General features: G+C 51.3%; 1 protein-coding gene across 4 annotated transcripts in view; it reads left to right on the top strand.

The window, feature by feature from the left end:
* Positions 1-15,957, top strand: part of Sez6 (seizure related 6 homolog) — a 52,787-nt gene that overhangs the window by 35,268 nt on the left and 1,562 nt on the right. For 2 of the 4 annotated variants that reach the window (XM_013359833.4, XM_021728104.3), the window contains exons 4-14: positions 3,456-3,651; positions 8,642-8,827; positions 11,772-11,940; positions 12,069-12,235; positions 12,742-12,936; positions 13,176-13,314; positions 13,438-13,634; positions 14,415-14,609; positions 15,001-15,192; positions 15,296-15,493; positions 15,761-15,799. In XM_013359833.4, the coding sequence (XP_013215287.3) occupies positions 3,456-3,651; positions 8,642-8,827; positions 11,772-11,940; positions 12,069-12,235; positions 12,742-12,936; positions 13,176-13,314; positions 13,438-13,634; positions 14,415-14,609; positions 15,001-15,192; positions 15,296-15,493; positions 15,761-15,799 (1,873 nt within the window). The remainder of the gene's footprint in view (positions 1-3,455; positions 3,652-8,641; positions 8,828-11,771; positions 11,941-12,068; positions 12,236-12,741; positions 12,937-13,175; positions 13,315-13,437; positions 13,635-14,414; positions 14,610-15,000; positions 15,193-15,295; positions 15,494-15,760; positions 15,800-15,957) is intronic. The other 2 variants (XM_013359834.4, XM_021728106.3) reach the window with 1 other exon arrangement.

The raw sequence follows: 15,957 nt of genomic DNA, 5'->3' as shown, positions 1-15,957 counted from the left end.
TTTGTTCCACACCCTCATTCCAATCCTTACCACCAAGCTAGCCTGGGATCCAGGCCACCTGGAGGGGACCATGCCTCCCCCAGATCAGAGGGGGCCAGAGGTCTCAGCTCTCAATTTCCCTAGATTTATAGGCCACTCAGGGAGTGGATGGCCAGTGGGAACTCAAATTCCAACATCATGAGAAAACCAGACCAGACCAGGCTAGGCTAAGATCCACCTCCCTGCTAAACCTAGAAGCCTGGAGCCTGGGAATGAAGATGTCTAGAAGTCTATTTCTGCAGGTGATAGCCTCATGAGACTGGGATGGGGAAAAAACTGCCTTTGCCTCCAGCCAGGAAAGACTGCTTCTTAACAGCTGTGTGACCTTTTGCAAGTTTCTTAGCCTCTCTGAGACTTGTCTACTTGTGGGGATTTTACCACAAATAGACACATTGTAGGTGCTCTATGAATGGTAATGTTTTTTTAATTGTTACTGCTGCTATCATTCTCTGAACCCAGCAAATCAGAGAGATCAGGAGCAGGAAGTTAGAGGTCAAGCTAAAAGCATAAGAGGAATTAGGAAGAAAACACAAATTTAATTTGTACTTCTCTGCTTTTGCTCATGTCATAATTTCCCTGTAGTGAACGTCCTCCCTTCCTCCTCCTCCCAGCTCCCTGCTCTTCAAAGCACTCTGAAACCCACCTGCCACATGTGCGTTCCCGGAGCCTCCAAGCCCTCCGCTCTCCCCTCGAGGATTCCTGCTGCACGCATTCAGTGCCACTTAAGGCAGAATTATATGCTGCCTGGCGTCTCTCGATAATTACAGATTCCACGTGTGTGAGTCTTGTTTTCCCAACTCGAGAATCACAGAATCTCCAAGTTTGAAGGGACCTCATCCAGCCTCCGCCTGCTGCAGGGATTCCCTGAGGAAAGTCCCCAACAGATGGTCCGGCAGCCTCCACCCAAATGTGCCTGGGCCAGGAGCTCCCCACTGAGAGGAGGCACTTCTGCCCTTAGCACCCTGCCTTGGGCCTTCTCTTCAGTTGCCAAGATCCTCCTGGTCTTTCCTTCCAGGCCTGGGTGGGGACCTCTGCCTGCCCTTCTGCCCCTTCTAGGGTCCTCAGGGCACATCTAGTCTCAATACTCACCTTTTGAGGGGCTCAGGGCTGGGAAACACCCATCTCCTTGGACCTGGCTGGGCTCAGCATCCTCTGCTGCTCAGCTCCCAGAGCTCTGGTGGGGAACGTGCCTCCCTGGCTTACGCATTTGCCTTCTCCACCCATCTGTAATGAGACTGGCCAGTTGTGACCCCAGATGCCACCCCAGGATCTAATTGGAGAGAGGACAGAGGACCCAGTGGGAGAGCTTGAAGCACAGAGACTCACTGGCCAGGCCTGAGGGGTAGAGACCCTGATTTTGTTTTTCATTTGTTTTGTTGACACTGGGGATTGAACCCAGAGATGCTTTTCCACTGAGCTACATCCCCAGCCTGTTTTAGTTTTTTTATTTTGAGACAGGGTCTTGCTACATTGCTTAGGGTTTCGTTAACTGCCAAAGCTGGCCTTGAATTTGTGGTCCTCCTGCCTCCTCACTGTCGTAAATCACGGTGCCCAGCAGGTCCTGAGATCTGAAAGGATGACCAGGTTCATGAGGAAGGGAAGAAGGGAAGGTGCTCCCGAGCAAATACCCAGAGGGGCAGAGGCGGGTAGGAAGCCAGGGGCTGCAGTGCAGGGACACAAGGCTGGCGAAGTCACTGGAGCCAACTGTGAGCTGGGAAGTTCGGACCTTGTCCTCTGGGCAACCTGAAACCACCAGCAGGGTTTGGGAAAGGAGAGAGACATGATCTCAGGCAGCCTGGGAGATGAGGGGTGGGACCTGGTTAGAAGGCCATCCTCAGGTAAGAAACAAAGAGCAGGATGCGCTTAGAGCCAAGAGAGCAGCAGAGAGCCAGGAGGGACCAGCTGGAACATTTGGAAGATGAGGTTGGGAAGGATGGATGACTCACCAGAAGCCACTTGACCAACCCAGGTGTTAACCCTCGAAGGCCCTGCCTCAGAACAACATGTTAGGGTTCTTAGACTAAGAAGATTAGTGCTTTTGAGTTGCTCTTGTTAAAAGGCAGAGTATGATTCTACAGATCTGAAATGGGATCCGAGATTCCACATTTCTTGCAAGCTCCCAGGTTGCAAGAAATGTGGAATCTCTTTTGCTTTTGGTCCAGTGACCACATTTCAGAGTAGCAAAGATCTACACAAGATCACTGTAAAGCAAGGGGACTGAAGCTCAAATAGATGGCATACTTGTCCATGGTTAGGATGAGATCCAGGACCTCTGGGATTTCTAGATTCCCAATCCAGTGCTCCTTTGATCAAACTATGATGTCTCTTCCCTTCTGGGCAGTGTTTGTGGTTGTCCCATCCTTGTTTGGATGGAGAGATGGCACCCAGAAGGATGTTCCAGGGATTGAAGGCCTGAAGATCAGGGTGCCGGCAGAGGAACATGTGACAACCAGCAGAAAGGATCAGAGCAAAAGACCCAGAAAAGAGAAACAACGTGGAGACACACACTGACACATGGAGGGGGTTGGAAAAGGCCAAGCTGAGCAGCCAGAAGGGGCCATGTTGGGCAGGGCCTGGAGGACCAAACTAGGAGTTCAAACTAGCACCATGGTCTTCGTGGACTCAAAGGGAAAACACTGGAAGGTTTAAACAGGGAAGCACCAGGATGAGTGACAGGCCTGGGACCTGTCTGGCTGCAGTTCAGAAAACATTGATGTAGAAGGAGGAGGGGGTTAAGCCCTCCAGGCAGGGAGGCAGGCCAGTGGCTGCTGCTCTGATCCGGGTGATTTGAGGTCTACTTGACAGACTGAATGACTGATTGGATGTGGGGTCTGAGGGAAGAGGCAAAATGCCAGTTTCTGACTTGGGTACCCAGGTAGTTAGCAAGATCATTCCCTGAGATGGGAGCCCGGGGAACTACTGGTTGGGGAAAGAGGGTGGTTCAGTATGAGGCAGACTAGGTATAAGGAGACTCTGAGGCATCCCACAGGAATGTCCAGGGGAAGCTTAGGACCTCACATTGTTGGCTGGACTCTCAGATGCCATCTAGCCTGACACACCTACGCCATCCCTGCTTTCCAGATGGGGGTGGGGACAGGAAGCATTTGAATCTCCTCCTCACTAACTGATGTACTTGCAAAGCTTTGGAAATAGACAAGTCCCAGGTCTGCTTATACTCTCCATGTGACATTGGGTAATTTAGTTAATACTTCTGATTTCAGGTCCCATCGTGCAGTTACTGAGAAGGTAGGATGAGCTCCTCCTGCTTCAAAGTGCCTAGCTCAGGGCCTAGAGCTCTGACGCCCAAGGGGCACTGAGGATCAGCTGGGCGGCCTGCAGGAGGCTGAGGGCAGCAGGGCTCAGGCAGCTGGGAGAAGTCTGACTGCTTTGCTTTGCTCTCTCCAATCCACCCACAGGTTCAGAACATCAGCCTCCGGGAGGGGGAGACAGTAACCGTGGAGGGCCTGGGGGGTCCTGATCCGCTGCCCCTGGCCAATCAGTCTTTCCTGCTACGGGGCCAAGTCATCCGCAGTCCCACCCACCAAGCAGCCCTGAGGTTCCAGAGCCTCCCACCACCGGTTGGGCCTGGCACCTTCCATTTCTACTACCAAGGTAAGACCTGGGAAGCTAAGAGAGGAACCAGCCCAGGCTGGCTGATCTCTGGGGATGTCTGGTGCTGTTACAGCTGAGAGGGGACAAAGGGAGGGGCTAATAACCTACTGCACAGGTGCCCAGTGAAGCTCTATACAAATGTGAGTATGGCTCATGGGACTCAGGAGCAGGTAGCCCCCAGGAGTAGCCACTGTCATCTGCAACATTCAGTACAATTTGAAGCCACCTTCTCTTTGCCAGGCTTGTGCTGGACTTTGGAAAAATCAAGATGTACCAGCCCAGGCCCTTGCCCTCAAGGTTTCAGAATCTCAGGAGGAGGCAGTCATTTACACAGGCAATAACAATAGAAGCCTCTCTCCAAAGGGGGGTCAAGGTCAAAGGGGTTTGAAAATGACTATCTGGAGGCCTTCCTTGTCTACCTGGAATCTGCCTTTACTCCAGTCAGCTCATAACACTTTGGGAAGGAGGGAGGTGGCATGACTAGTGGGGATCTCCTAGGCTCAAGAGATGGGCATATCTGCATTTGAATCTCCTTCTCACTAACTGTTTACCTCAGAGGTCATTTCACCTCTCTGACACTCCTTTTCCTACTGTAAAATGAGACCAAAAACATGTACCCCACAAAGTCACGGTTAGGAGTACACAAAATGGGCTGGGCACAGTGGCACACACCTTTAACCCCAGCAGCTCTGGAGGCTGAGGCAGGAGGACTGCAAGTTCAAAGCCAGCCTCAGCAAAAGTGAGGCGCTAAGCAACTCAGTGAGTCCTTTTCTCTAAGTAAAATACAAATAGGGCTGAGGAGGTGGCTCAGTGGTCGAGTGCCCTGAGTTCTATCTCTGATCCCCCATGCCCCCCACCGCCCCAAAAAAAGGAGTACAAAAAAAAAAAAAACAGTGCAAATCAAGTGCTCCAGTAAGGAAACTAGTATTGCACAGTTTGCAGGTTGGGAAGGGGAGGAAAAGGGGACTTGGGACTCTGCTGCTCCCCCAGTGGTATCCTTCCTGCCCATCCCACTCCCTGGGCCCTAGCAGCAGCTTGATTCTTTGTACCAGTTAACCAGTTCAGACTGGAGAGCACTAATTGGGAAATAATTGGTGTGAACAATCGAGATTGTCTTGCATTGTTGTGGGTACTTCTGCAGCCCTGGGGGGGGGGGGAGGAACCAGCAGGTGGGCAGGCACTCCAGAGCCAGGCATGCCCTGTATCCCACCTTCCGGAGTATTTGCCCTATTCTGGCTTCTCCACTCAAACTGGGGGAGCAGTCTGGCGTGGCAGCAGGGAGTCTGGCGTGGCAGCAGGGAGTCTGTCGGTGGGCGGGGATTTGGCAGAGGCAAAGGGCCGGCCCGAGGCCGGGGTGAGCATCTAGGCGGCCCGCCAGTCTCCCTAATGGCTCATCAATCCTCCCAGGCAGCCGGCGTAATTTCACGCCGTGGTAACCTTTTCTCTTGCCGCAAATTCCTTTGCACAAAACTCCAGAACCCCCTCTCTGTCAGGCCAGAGGAAAGTGGCTGAATGGCAATGGGTTAGAGGCCCAGCAAAGGGGAGCAGACCCCAAGGAAGGGCTGGGAGAACTGGCCCGGTCCTGCTCTTTCTGGGCTCCCGGAAGCCCTCCCTCCTCGGCCCAGTTTTTGTCAATGATCAGCTCTTTCCTTAATGAGTGTAATTCCCCTAATTATAGGCTGTAATTAGCCCTGATCCCAGAGATGGGAACAGGAGGAGCGTGTACTCACACGCGCATCTCGTGGGCTGGAGAAAGAGGGTGCCAGGAGGGGAGGGAGAGGCCTGGTACCCATGCCAGTGTGGGAGCTGTCCAAGCCGATGTGGGAGGTCACAAAGATGGGTCCCCACAAGGGCTACATTGGCAGGACCAAGTTCCAACTCTCCGCACTCTCACAGTCTCTGGCAGGGTAGGAAGGCAGTGGGTCCTGACAGCGAACCCCTCCTCCATCCTGAGCATTCCTGGCACTGAACTTGGCTCCAAAAACAGATGCCAATGAGAAAATAACTCAACAGATTGCGGTGGTGCAGCATCGCCCAACGGTTGTCATGGCAATAGGAGGAAGCTCATCCTGGGAAGAGGCATTTTAACCATTATAAAGGCTTGGGGGCTTCATTCTCTGCCCCCAGCCTGTTGCCCTTGCCTCATCCTGGCCCCGTTTCCTCATCTGTGAAATGAGGGGACCTCTGTTCCCAAGCTGTGCTTGAACTCAAGGGGAAGTTGCAAGTGCAAGTGCTGAGCCTAAAATCTTGCTCAGGGTCTAGACCTCCTGGGGGTGGTGCCCCATCCTCTCCTCTCTTTGTATAATGTCCCAAGTTCTTTCACAATCCCCATTCCATCATGGTCTGGGATCTCTCCTCAGGGCATTGGGACTAGCCACCCTAAACCCAGGGCAGCCTTGTCTGTTATCCTCGGGTTTATCTGAACCTAGGTTTCTGCTTTAACTGGGGAAGTAGGAGTAGGGGAGTGTAGAAAACCAATGGGCTCCAGAGCCAGGTCAAGTCCCTACTCTAGCACTTACCTGCAGTGTGATGATGGCACACAGGCCCTCTGAGCCTGTCTCTCTGAACCTCTGTTTTCCTTATCAAAACATGGGTTAATAACCCCTACCTTGCCTATCTCCTTCCCAAGCAAATTGTATCAAGTAAAAAGGGTGTGAGAGGGCTGGGGGCTAGAGCTTAGTCGTAGAGTGCTTCTCTTGTATGCATAAGGCCCTGGGTTCAATCCCCAGCACCACAAAAACAAACAAACAATAAAAGGGTGTGAGAGCACTTCAGAAACTGGCAAATGCTTCAAATGTGAGGTGCTATTATTACTCGAGATTACAAACTAACAGCAGGCTGAGGTGTTAGGTGATCGTTCTAAGCCAGGCATTGCACACAATTCCTCTGAGTTAACCTCCACAGCATTGAGTGCAATACTCAAAATGGGTGGGGGGAACCCAGAAACTGAGGCACAGAGAAGGAAGGTAACTTGCCTCAGATGACACAGCAAGTAGGGGAGACCATATTCAAACCCAGACTTTCTGACTCTGGAGCCCACCTCCTAAACATTGCCCTATACTACCTGCCAATCATAACTAGCCTCTTAATGGCTAGTCTCTGTGAAAGAGAAAAGAGTATGACCCATCCTCTTGCTTTCACAGACAAAGCAACCAAGAACAAGACAAGTGAAAGTCACAGAACAGCACAAGACTCAGGTTTTAGGGCTCTGGTCTGCCCAGGAGGGTAGCCCCATTTTCTATTCATGCAAAGACACATAGAGGCATAGCCCAAGCTTGCTCTCAGCCCCTCTCCTTGAACCCTTCCAGGCCTTCTACTGCACTTCTCACCCCCAAGTCAGGATCTCCATTTTTAGCTGCCGCACCAAGTTTGTCCCCAGGGCTGGGATTTGCCAAGTTGTTTTGTAGGATTTTCTGCCATCGTGTGGCCATGCTTGGTATGACAATTCCCAAAGTTCCCAGGTTTACCAAGGCAACTAGTCCCACCGTCAACTTCTTTTTTTTTTTTTCAAAGAGAGAGAGAGGGGGGAGAGAGAGAGAGAGAGAGAATTTTTCTTTTTTTAATATTATTCTTTAGTATTCGGTGGACACAACATCCCTGCTTGTATGTGGTGCTGAAGATCGAACCCGGGCCGCACGCATGCCAGGCGAGCGCCACCGCTTGAGCCACCATCTCCAGCCCCCCACAGTCATCTTCTATGAAGGCTGCTCCGCCTACACACCTTAGCCCTCATCCTCTCTTTTAAAAGAAGTCCAGCACCATTGCCACCAAGCTATTTAACATTTCTCAATGAATACTGGGGAGTCTTTTGCTGCTGACTTTAATTTTTCCTGCTGCAATTTATTTTGTCTCCTACAGGGAAAAAGATATCAAAGCTTTAGGTCTTATAGGTGGTTTACTATTTCAATTTCTTTTGCGTCTACATATCATTCCATAAAAACTTACTTTTTTTCAGTACTGGGGGTTCAACCCAGGGACATTTTGCCACCGAGTTGCATTCGCAGCCCTTATTATTTTTTACTTTGAGGTAAGGTCTCCCTAAACTGCCCAAGCTACCTTTGAACTTGCAATTCTCCTGCCTTAGCCTCACAAGTTGCTGGGAGCGCAGGCATGTGCTAACTGTGCCCAGTCATAAACACTTCTTAAAGATGTATTGTCAAGTTGGGTGCAGTGGTGCACACCTGTAATCCCAGTGATGCTGGAGGCTGAGGCATGAAGACTACGAGGAGTTCAAGGTCAGCCTTAGAACTTAATGAAGCCCTAAGCAACTTACTGAAAACCTGTCTCAAAATAAAAGGGGCTGAGGATGTGGCTCAGTGGTAAAGCACCCCCAAGGTTCAATACCCAGAAGGGAAAAATAAATGGATGTGTTATCAGCTGGATGACAGGGAAACCAAATGGAATAAAATACTATCTAATTTAATCTCACAATAAACCTATAGGTGGGCCAGCATGGAGGGAGTGGTACCAGGAATTGGATTCAGGGGCACTCAGCCACTGAGCCAAACCCCTAGCCCTTTTTAAAAAAAAATTTTGTATTTTATTTGGAGACAGGGTCTCACTGAGTTGCTTAGCACCTTGCTTTTGCTGAGGCTGGCTTTGAACTCACAATCCTCCTGCCTCAGCCTCCTGAGCCACTGGGATTACAGTGCCCAGCTTGGGCCAGCATTTTGAACCCCATTTTAACAAATGAGGAAACAACACAAAAAGATTAAGTAAATTGCCCAAAGTGTCACAAACCTTGGATCAGAACCCAAGCCTCCTAACCTCCAGCTCTGTGCTAGTTCTACTAATCAGTCCAGGCTGCTGAAAATATCATTGATATCTTCTAGAGAAGGGATCAGGAGCTTTTCAGAAACTGTAATGCTTCCTCTGGTCCAAATGACACCTTGAGGAAGATTGAGGCAGACTGGCACAGGCCTTCACACGCCCTCCCATAATGGCTCAGTCTCCCCCACAACACACAATATCACCTGTTCTTTCTCTACAGCCTATCTCTTGAGCTGCCACTTTCCCCGACGTCCAGCTTATGGGGATGTGACTGTCACCAGCCTCCACCCAGGAGGCAGTGCACGCTTCCACTGTGCCACTGGCTACCAGCTAAAAGGTGCCAGGCTCCTTACCTGTCTCAATGCCACCCAGCCCTTCTGGGATTCCCAGGAACCTGTCTGCATCGGTAAGTGGTCACTGGGGAGGAGGCTGAGTAGGGGAGCAAGGCTGGGGCTCAGCCCCGCTCTCTATTGCTGTCTAGTACTTTTATTTACTCTCCATAAGGAAATCAGAAAATGGTCAGTCATTTTAGTGGGATTCATCTAACCTGCATTTATTGAGCACCTACTATATGGAGGCACCACAGGTATACAGAGTTAAATTAAATAGAGATTCTGACCTCAAAGAGATCATAGTTCCTGGAAAGGGGGGAGAAGGCACATAGGTCACTAATTTCCAGAGCCGGAAGTAAAAGATACCAGAAAAAGACCTAAAGTAACCTGGGAGGAGAGGAAGCAATCACTCTTAGTTGGGTATTGAGGAGGCTTCCTAGAGGTGGTGGCACTGAAGGGTTGACATTTCCATGGAGGTAACAATGTGGGCAATAACATAGGGACAGAAAGGAGAGGGTGTATAAGGGCACAGAAGACAGCCAGGTGGAGAGGGCAGAGGGAGGGCCTTGACTGGCTGGCCAAGCTATGAGGTGGGGAGCTGTTGAGGTTTTTGAGAGGAAATGGGAGGGGCTCAAAACTATTCTCAGGTGAGCCAGCCTGGTGGCAGTCTCAGTTGAAGTCTGGGAGGCCAGCCAGGCAAGAGGGATTGAACTTCAATCATGGCTTTGGGAATACACAGGAAGGAAGAAGTTCCAGAGACCCTGATGAGGGAATGGGAGGAAAGTAAAAGCGGACCCCAGGTTCTGGTCCTGGCTGGCAGCCAACCTAAGGCGGCTTGTGGTGGGTGGGGAAGGAAGATAGGGCGCATGTTTTGTCCTCAGTATGACAGGCAACTTTAGCTTTTTTCTTTTGGGGAGGGAAGGGCTTGAGCTTTTGAACCTTATTCCATTCTATAAACTCTTGCTGGTGCCAGCCACAATCAAAGAGAAATAAGACAGGTATGTCCTCTGCCCTTAAAGGTCTCCCTAGTCTTCTGGGAAGATTGGTGGGCAGCTCAGTATGGCGGCGGGGTGCGCGGGGAAGATAGGCTGTGACAGGGCTAACAAGTGTGTGTCAGGAACCCAGGCAGGGTGGTGGGGATGGGGGGGGATTCTGAAAGGAGAGAAGAGGCAGCGAAGCTTCCTGAGGAGGGAGTGTGGAAGGCTTCCAGAAATGTTAGCTTGGGAAAGTGGCACGGATTCTGGAACAGCAACAAAGGTGTGGAGACCTGCAACAGCATGCCACATGGTGAGGTGTGCCTAAAGGAGAGGGTATATAGGAAAGAGAAACTGAAACTGAGCCAGCGGAGTTGGATCTATGAAAGTCTTGAATGCCGTTTTGAACTTGAACTCTATCCTGAGGGCAACCGGGAACCACTGAGTGATTTTTAAACAAAGTATAGGATGTGATTGGATTTGAAGGGCGAGTCCATGCTGAGACCCAGCTGAAATGTAGTTCCACCTTCTCTGACAAGAAACAGAGAAGAAATCATCCCAGCCCCCTAAAAAAATGTATTAGGTTACAATATTCTGCTAAATGGAGCATTTGAAGGCAATAGTACTGGGTACTGGTCATGATACCCTGGTCGCTGAGAGCAGGAGGGTCCAGACCAGTGACCAGGAAAGGAAAGCCCAGAACCAGCCAGCTCCTCCTGCTTTAGGCCCCTTTGTTGGCCCCACTTAACTGCCAGGAGTTTGTGGCCAAGTAGCCCAGGGATCCTGCCAGCTGGGCTCAATAACTCAGCCTTACCTTGGGAAGAGAGGACAGTACTAGGCCAGAGGGATCAGTCTGTAGAGGCCCTAAGGTATCAGCCCAGGAATGACACTAGTGATGACTGAAGAGCTATTTCAGAAAGTATTGGAGGCCACCTCCAGCCAGCAGTGAGGTCAAGGCACAGGTTTTGGGGTGGATGGCAGACAAATCAGGTATTTGCCCTCCCCAGTCTAGTCCTGCTCCTCTTTTTACATTCATTCACTCATTCTACTTACCCAGCCCTGAACACCCACTCTGCTCCTGGCCTGAGATGACCTGGTCCCTGCGCCAGGGGGTCCTACTGAAGGGACAGATCTAAACAAATAAATAGTTTTATTTTGTTTATTTGTTTATTCACTTATTTATTTATTCATTCATTCATTTTTGCAGCACTGGGGATCAAACCCAGAGCCGCACACATACCAGGCAAGCCAGATAACTGGTTTTTAGAAAAGCAGCATGAGTCAGAGGTAGCAGATGTATCCAGGAAGGTCAATACCTAGACTAAGGGCTTTAATAAAATCTGTTTTGGGATTTGGGAAAGCCAGGGAAGGCCTCCTAGAAGAGTCAACAGAGAGGGAGGGAACTGGGCATGGTGACACATGCCCATAATCCCAGCAACAGGAGGCTGAGACAGAAGGATCAAAAGTTTGAGGCCAGCCTGTCATCTTAGAGAGACTGTTTCAAAAAAACAGAGAGGGAACATTATCCCAGTCCGTAAAGCTAGGCAGTGACAGATCTACTGACAATCAGGACAGTTGCATATGGCTGGATGTGGTGGCACACATCTGCAATTCCAGCAGCTCAGAAGGCTGAGGCAGGAGGATTGCAAGTTCAAAGCCAGCCTCAGCAATTTAGTGAGGCCCCCAGCAACTTAGCAAAGTGCTGTCTCAAAATAAAAACAAATAAACAAAATTAAAGAGGGCTGGGGATGTGGCTCAGTGGTAAAGCACCTCTGGGTTCCCCCCCCCCTAAAAAATGCATATGAAAAGTCTCAGAGATGTGAAAGTTAGTTTAGGAGGTAGGATTCTGAAGTCCAGGCTGCCCGGAACTGCAGGGTCATAGGGCTAAAATATGGACTACTAGGACCATGGCAGCAGAGTTGGCAGAGAGACAAAGGTCCCTATGCCCCATGCAGAAGGGACAGGGCTGGGATGGGGAGGAAGGCTTGTACGGCTGCTGAGGATACATTCAGAGACCCAGCCCAAGTCCATCCCTGTCTCAAAGCTGCCTGCGGTGGAGTGATCCGCAATGCCACCATCGGCCGCATTGTCTCTCCGGGCTTCCCGGGAAACTACAGCAACAACCTCACCTGCCACTGGCTGCTTGAGGCTCCTGAGAGCCAGCGGCTGCACCTGCACTTTGAGAAGGTCTCCCTAGCAGAGGATGACGACAGGTGAGGGGCTGTCCTAGTGGGTGGGAGTGCCTGACCGGGTAGTACCCTTTTGGAGGGATGCCAAAGCCTGGGGCCACACCCTGCCTGGGTCAGTGACCAGCCACATAGCTGCCACTCTCCTGGCCTAGGCTCATCATTCGCAATGGGGACAATGTGGAGGCCCCGCCTGTGTATGATTCCTACGAGGTGGAATACCTGCCCATTGAGGGCCTGCTCAGCTCTGGCAGACACTTCTTTGTGGAGCTCAGTACTGACAGCAGCGGGGCAGCTGCAGGCATGGCCCTGCGCTATGAGGGTGAGCCTGCTGGGGCCTCACAGGGTGGGGACTAGGGCCTTCCTCCCATACCTTCTCCCTCTGCCTCCATTCTATCACATCCTTCCAAGTCGGCCACCCCCTGCCCCTCCCCCGGGGCCCCAGGATTCCCAGAGCCTCTTGTCTAGATTCAGGCCTTCTGGTCCAAGAGAATTAATTCTCCAAAGTTTCAGAAGCAAATTGGCCCTAATACTTGAGAAGAGGCCCATATATGCATGCATTCATTAATCCACTTTTTAAAAAATCTATCCAGCAACTTCTATGCATTAAGCACAAAATTAGGCAATGGAAATACAATGGTGATCAAGATGGCCTCCTGAGCATAATAGAGATGGATGTTCTGGGCTATTCCCGTCCCCCCACTGCTCCCTCCTCCAAGCCCAGGACATACCTTTGCATTTAGGAATGAAAAGGGGAGGGCAGTAGAAGATGTCTGCCCCATGTTTACCCTGTTTGAGGCTGAGCTGGACTGGCTTTGTGCTTCACAGCCTTCCAGCAGGGCCACTGCTATGAGCCTTTTGTCAAATACGGCAACTTCAGCAGCAGCGCACCCTCCTACCCTGTGGGTACCACCGTGGAGTTCAGTTGTGACCCTGGCTACACCCTGGAACAGGGCTCCATCATCATTGAGTGCATTGACCCCCACGACCCCCAGTGGAATGAGACAGAGCCAGCCTGCCGAGGTCAGTAGGCATTAGAGGAGGGGCCTGCAAGGGCAGTGAGTAGGGTGGGTATCAAGGAGATAGCCACAGATTCTGGGGCCACAGGGGCCCTGTGACATGTGCAATTCATATGTTCCCCTGAGGAGGAGGGAGGGGCTCCCAGCAATGGGTGAGTACTTCTGTGGGCAGGTGGCAGCCCCAGGACAGTACTGGGGAGAAAACGGAGGGGACGTGCCTCCTGGGCCTCCCTTGCCTTCCAGCTGTGTGCAGTGGGGAAATCACAGATTCAGCCGGCGTGGTGCTCTCCCCCAACTGGCCAGAGCCCTATGGCCGTGGGCAGGACTGCATCTGGGGTGTGCACGTAGAAGAAGATAAACGCATCATGCTGGACATCCGAGTGTAAGTGCCTTCCGGTCAGGCCAAGCCAACTAACTCCTGAGGTCTAGGGACATATCTTATCTAGTCCATCCTGGGGTCTCAAGGGCCTTTCCTGACCTGTTTGTCCTCCATCCTCCTCCACAGGCTGCGCATAGGCCCTGGTGATGTACTTACTTTCTATGATGGGGATGATCTGACAGCTCGAGTCCTGGGCCAGTACTCGGGTCCCCATGGCCACTTCAAGCTCTTTACCTCTATGGCTGATGTCACCATCCAGTTCCAATCGGACCCAGGGACTTCAGTGCTGGGCTATCAGCAGGGATTTGTCATCCATTTCTTTGGTGAGCTTGTCCCTGGCTCACTCCAAATGCAGACACCAAATCATGGCAGATCAAAGAGGACAGGGTAATCAGGAGCCTGAGTGCTCTTTTTGAAAAGGGAAAGCTGGAAGAGCTCCAGGAGAAAAAGAGCCCTTTTGTTGCAGCATGAAGGATTTGGAGAGGCAGCAGGAGGAACTTTCCTTAACAAAGAAAAAAAGCTGCTGGGAATGGTGGCACATACCTATAATCCCAGCAGCTTAGAAGGCTGAGGCAAGAGAATTGTGAGTTCAAAGCCAGCCTCAGCAATTTAGCAAGACCCTGTCTGTAAATAAAATATAAAAAAGGGCTGGGGATGTGGGCTCAGTGGTTAAGCGCCCCTTGGTTCAATCCCTGATACCAAAACAACAACACACACACACAAACACACACACACACACAAAAAAAAAAAAACCTAAGGAAAAGTGTTGGACTCTATTTACCTTTCTAGGTGTCTTTAATAGAAATGACAATTTATTTTCCTTACACTATCTGGCCACTTCTCTCTGGCCAGAGGAACTGGCCAAGGTGCTTTGGGAAATAAGGCTGAAGTTTAGATGATTCCCCTAATACTCAGAAGACAGAACAATGTCAGGGACAGGCAAGGAGGGACCCCTGAGTAGGGAGGAATGAATCTGAGCCTGCCCTGGCCAGTCTAGGCCCAGGACAAAGTAGAAGAAGCTAGAGTGCCCTTGGGTTAAGGGTCTGGCCCAGTTGCTTTGGTGTTGGCTAAAGGATTGCATCTTGCTCCCTCTGTGCCCCCAGAGGTTCCCCGCAATGACACATGTCCAGAGCTGCCTGAGATCCCCAATGGCTGGAAGAGTCCATCACAGCCTGAGCTGGTGCATGGCACTGTGGTCACTTACCAGTGCTACCCTGGCTACCAGGTGGTGGGATCCAGTGTCCTCATGTGCCAATGGGATCTAAGCTGGAGTGAAGACCTGCCTTCATGCCAGAGAGGTAAGTGTCCCTGTTCCCCCTTGATCCCCTGCCCAATCCAACCTGTAAGCCCCTCTTCTGGGTTTATGAGAGAGAATCTAGTGTGTTGTCCCCACTGTCTTAGCTGGTATTCTTGAAGTTCTTATACCTCTCAGCCTCAGTTTCCTCATCTATGAAATGATGATACCTTTTCATAGGGTCATCAGCCAAGTACTCCAAGTTATTTCATTTCTGGTTATGGGCAATCAGTATTTGTTGACCCTAATGAATGGAAGGAAACACATCAGAAAAATGGTAGAGACATTGAAGTAGGAGGCGGAGTCATGTAATATGAAGATATTAGCTGGCTGGAACAAAGCCATGGGTGGATTGGCCTTCGTTGAGTCCTCTGTCCATCACCTCCCATTCATAGTGACTTCCTGCCATGACCCTGGGGATGTGGAACATAGCCGACGCCTCATATCCAGCCCCAAGTTTCCTGTGGGGGCCACCGTGCAGTATATCTGTGACCAGGGTTTTGTGCTGACGGGAAGTGCCATCCTCACCTGTCATGACCGCCAGGCTGGCAGCCCCAAGTGGAGTGATCGGGCCCCCAAGTGTCTCTGTAAGTGTCAGATGGGTAGGAGGGGAGTCTCTGGTTGGAAATAAAAGAGGCTGCCCTTGGCCTAGAGGCTTGGCATTCTCACTGGGCTCTGCCTGCTCTGCAGTGGAACAGCTCAAGCCGTGCCATGGCCTCAGCGCCCCTGAGAATGGTGCCCGCAGTCCTGAGAAGCGGCTACACCCAGCAGGAGCCACTGTCCACTTCTCTTGTGCCCCTGGCTATGTGCTAAAGGGCCAGGCTAGCATCAAGTGTGTGCCTGGGCATCCCTCGCATTGGAGTGACCCCCCACCCATCTGTAGGGCTGGTGAGTGCCCTGCCCTCCCTCAAAACCTTGCCTAGCCCACAGGGCTACTCTGGCAAAGATGTCCAGTGTTGAGAACCAGAACCACCTTCCTGTGTCCCCCTTCACATTACCCTTGGTCTCCCCAGTCTCTGCCAAATCCTTCTGACCTGGAGTGGGCTCTCTTTGGACAAATCCTTCCTGTGATCAGCCCACTACCTCTGCTCCTTGCATTAGTGGTTTGGCCCACTGGGCTCACCCACTGCCCTTGGCCCTCCCCTCTTGTTCCAGCCTCTCTGGATGGGTTCTACAGCGGCCGTAGCCTGGATGGTGAGTCCTCACCCTTGAGGGCCAGGGAAGTGGTCTCCCTGCACCTGGTTGTCACAGCAGCTCCCAGGCCACGGGTTCCCCACAGGTAGAAGGCAAAGAAAGAGAGGGTGAAAAACTCTTTCCCTACTCCTAGAGAGCTAAAGGGAACTGCTATCTGG

The sequence above is a fragment of the Ictidomys tridecemlineatus genome, chromosome 3 (assembly GCF_052094955.1).
Source record: "Ictidomys tridecemlineatus isolate mIctTri1 chromosome 3, mIctTri1.hap1, whole genome shotgun sequence".
Lineage (NCBI taxonomy): Eukaryota > Metazoa > Chordata > Mammalia > Rodentia > Sciuridae > Ictidomys > Ictidomys tridecemlineatus.
This window is presented reverse-complemented; position numbering and strand designations above follow the sequence as displayed.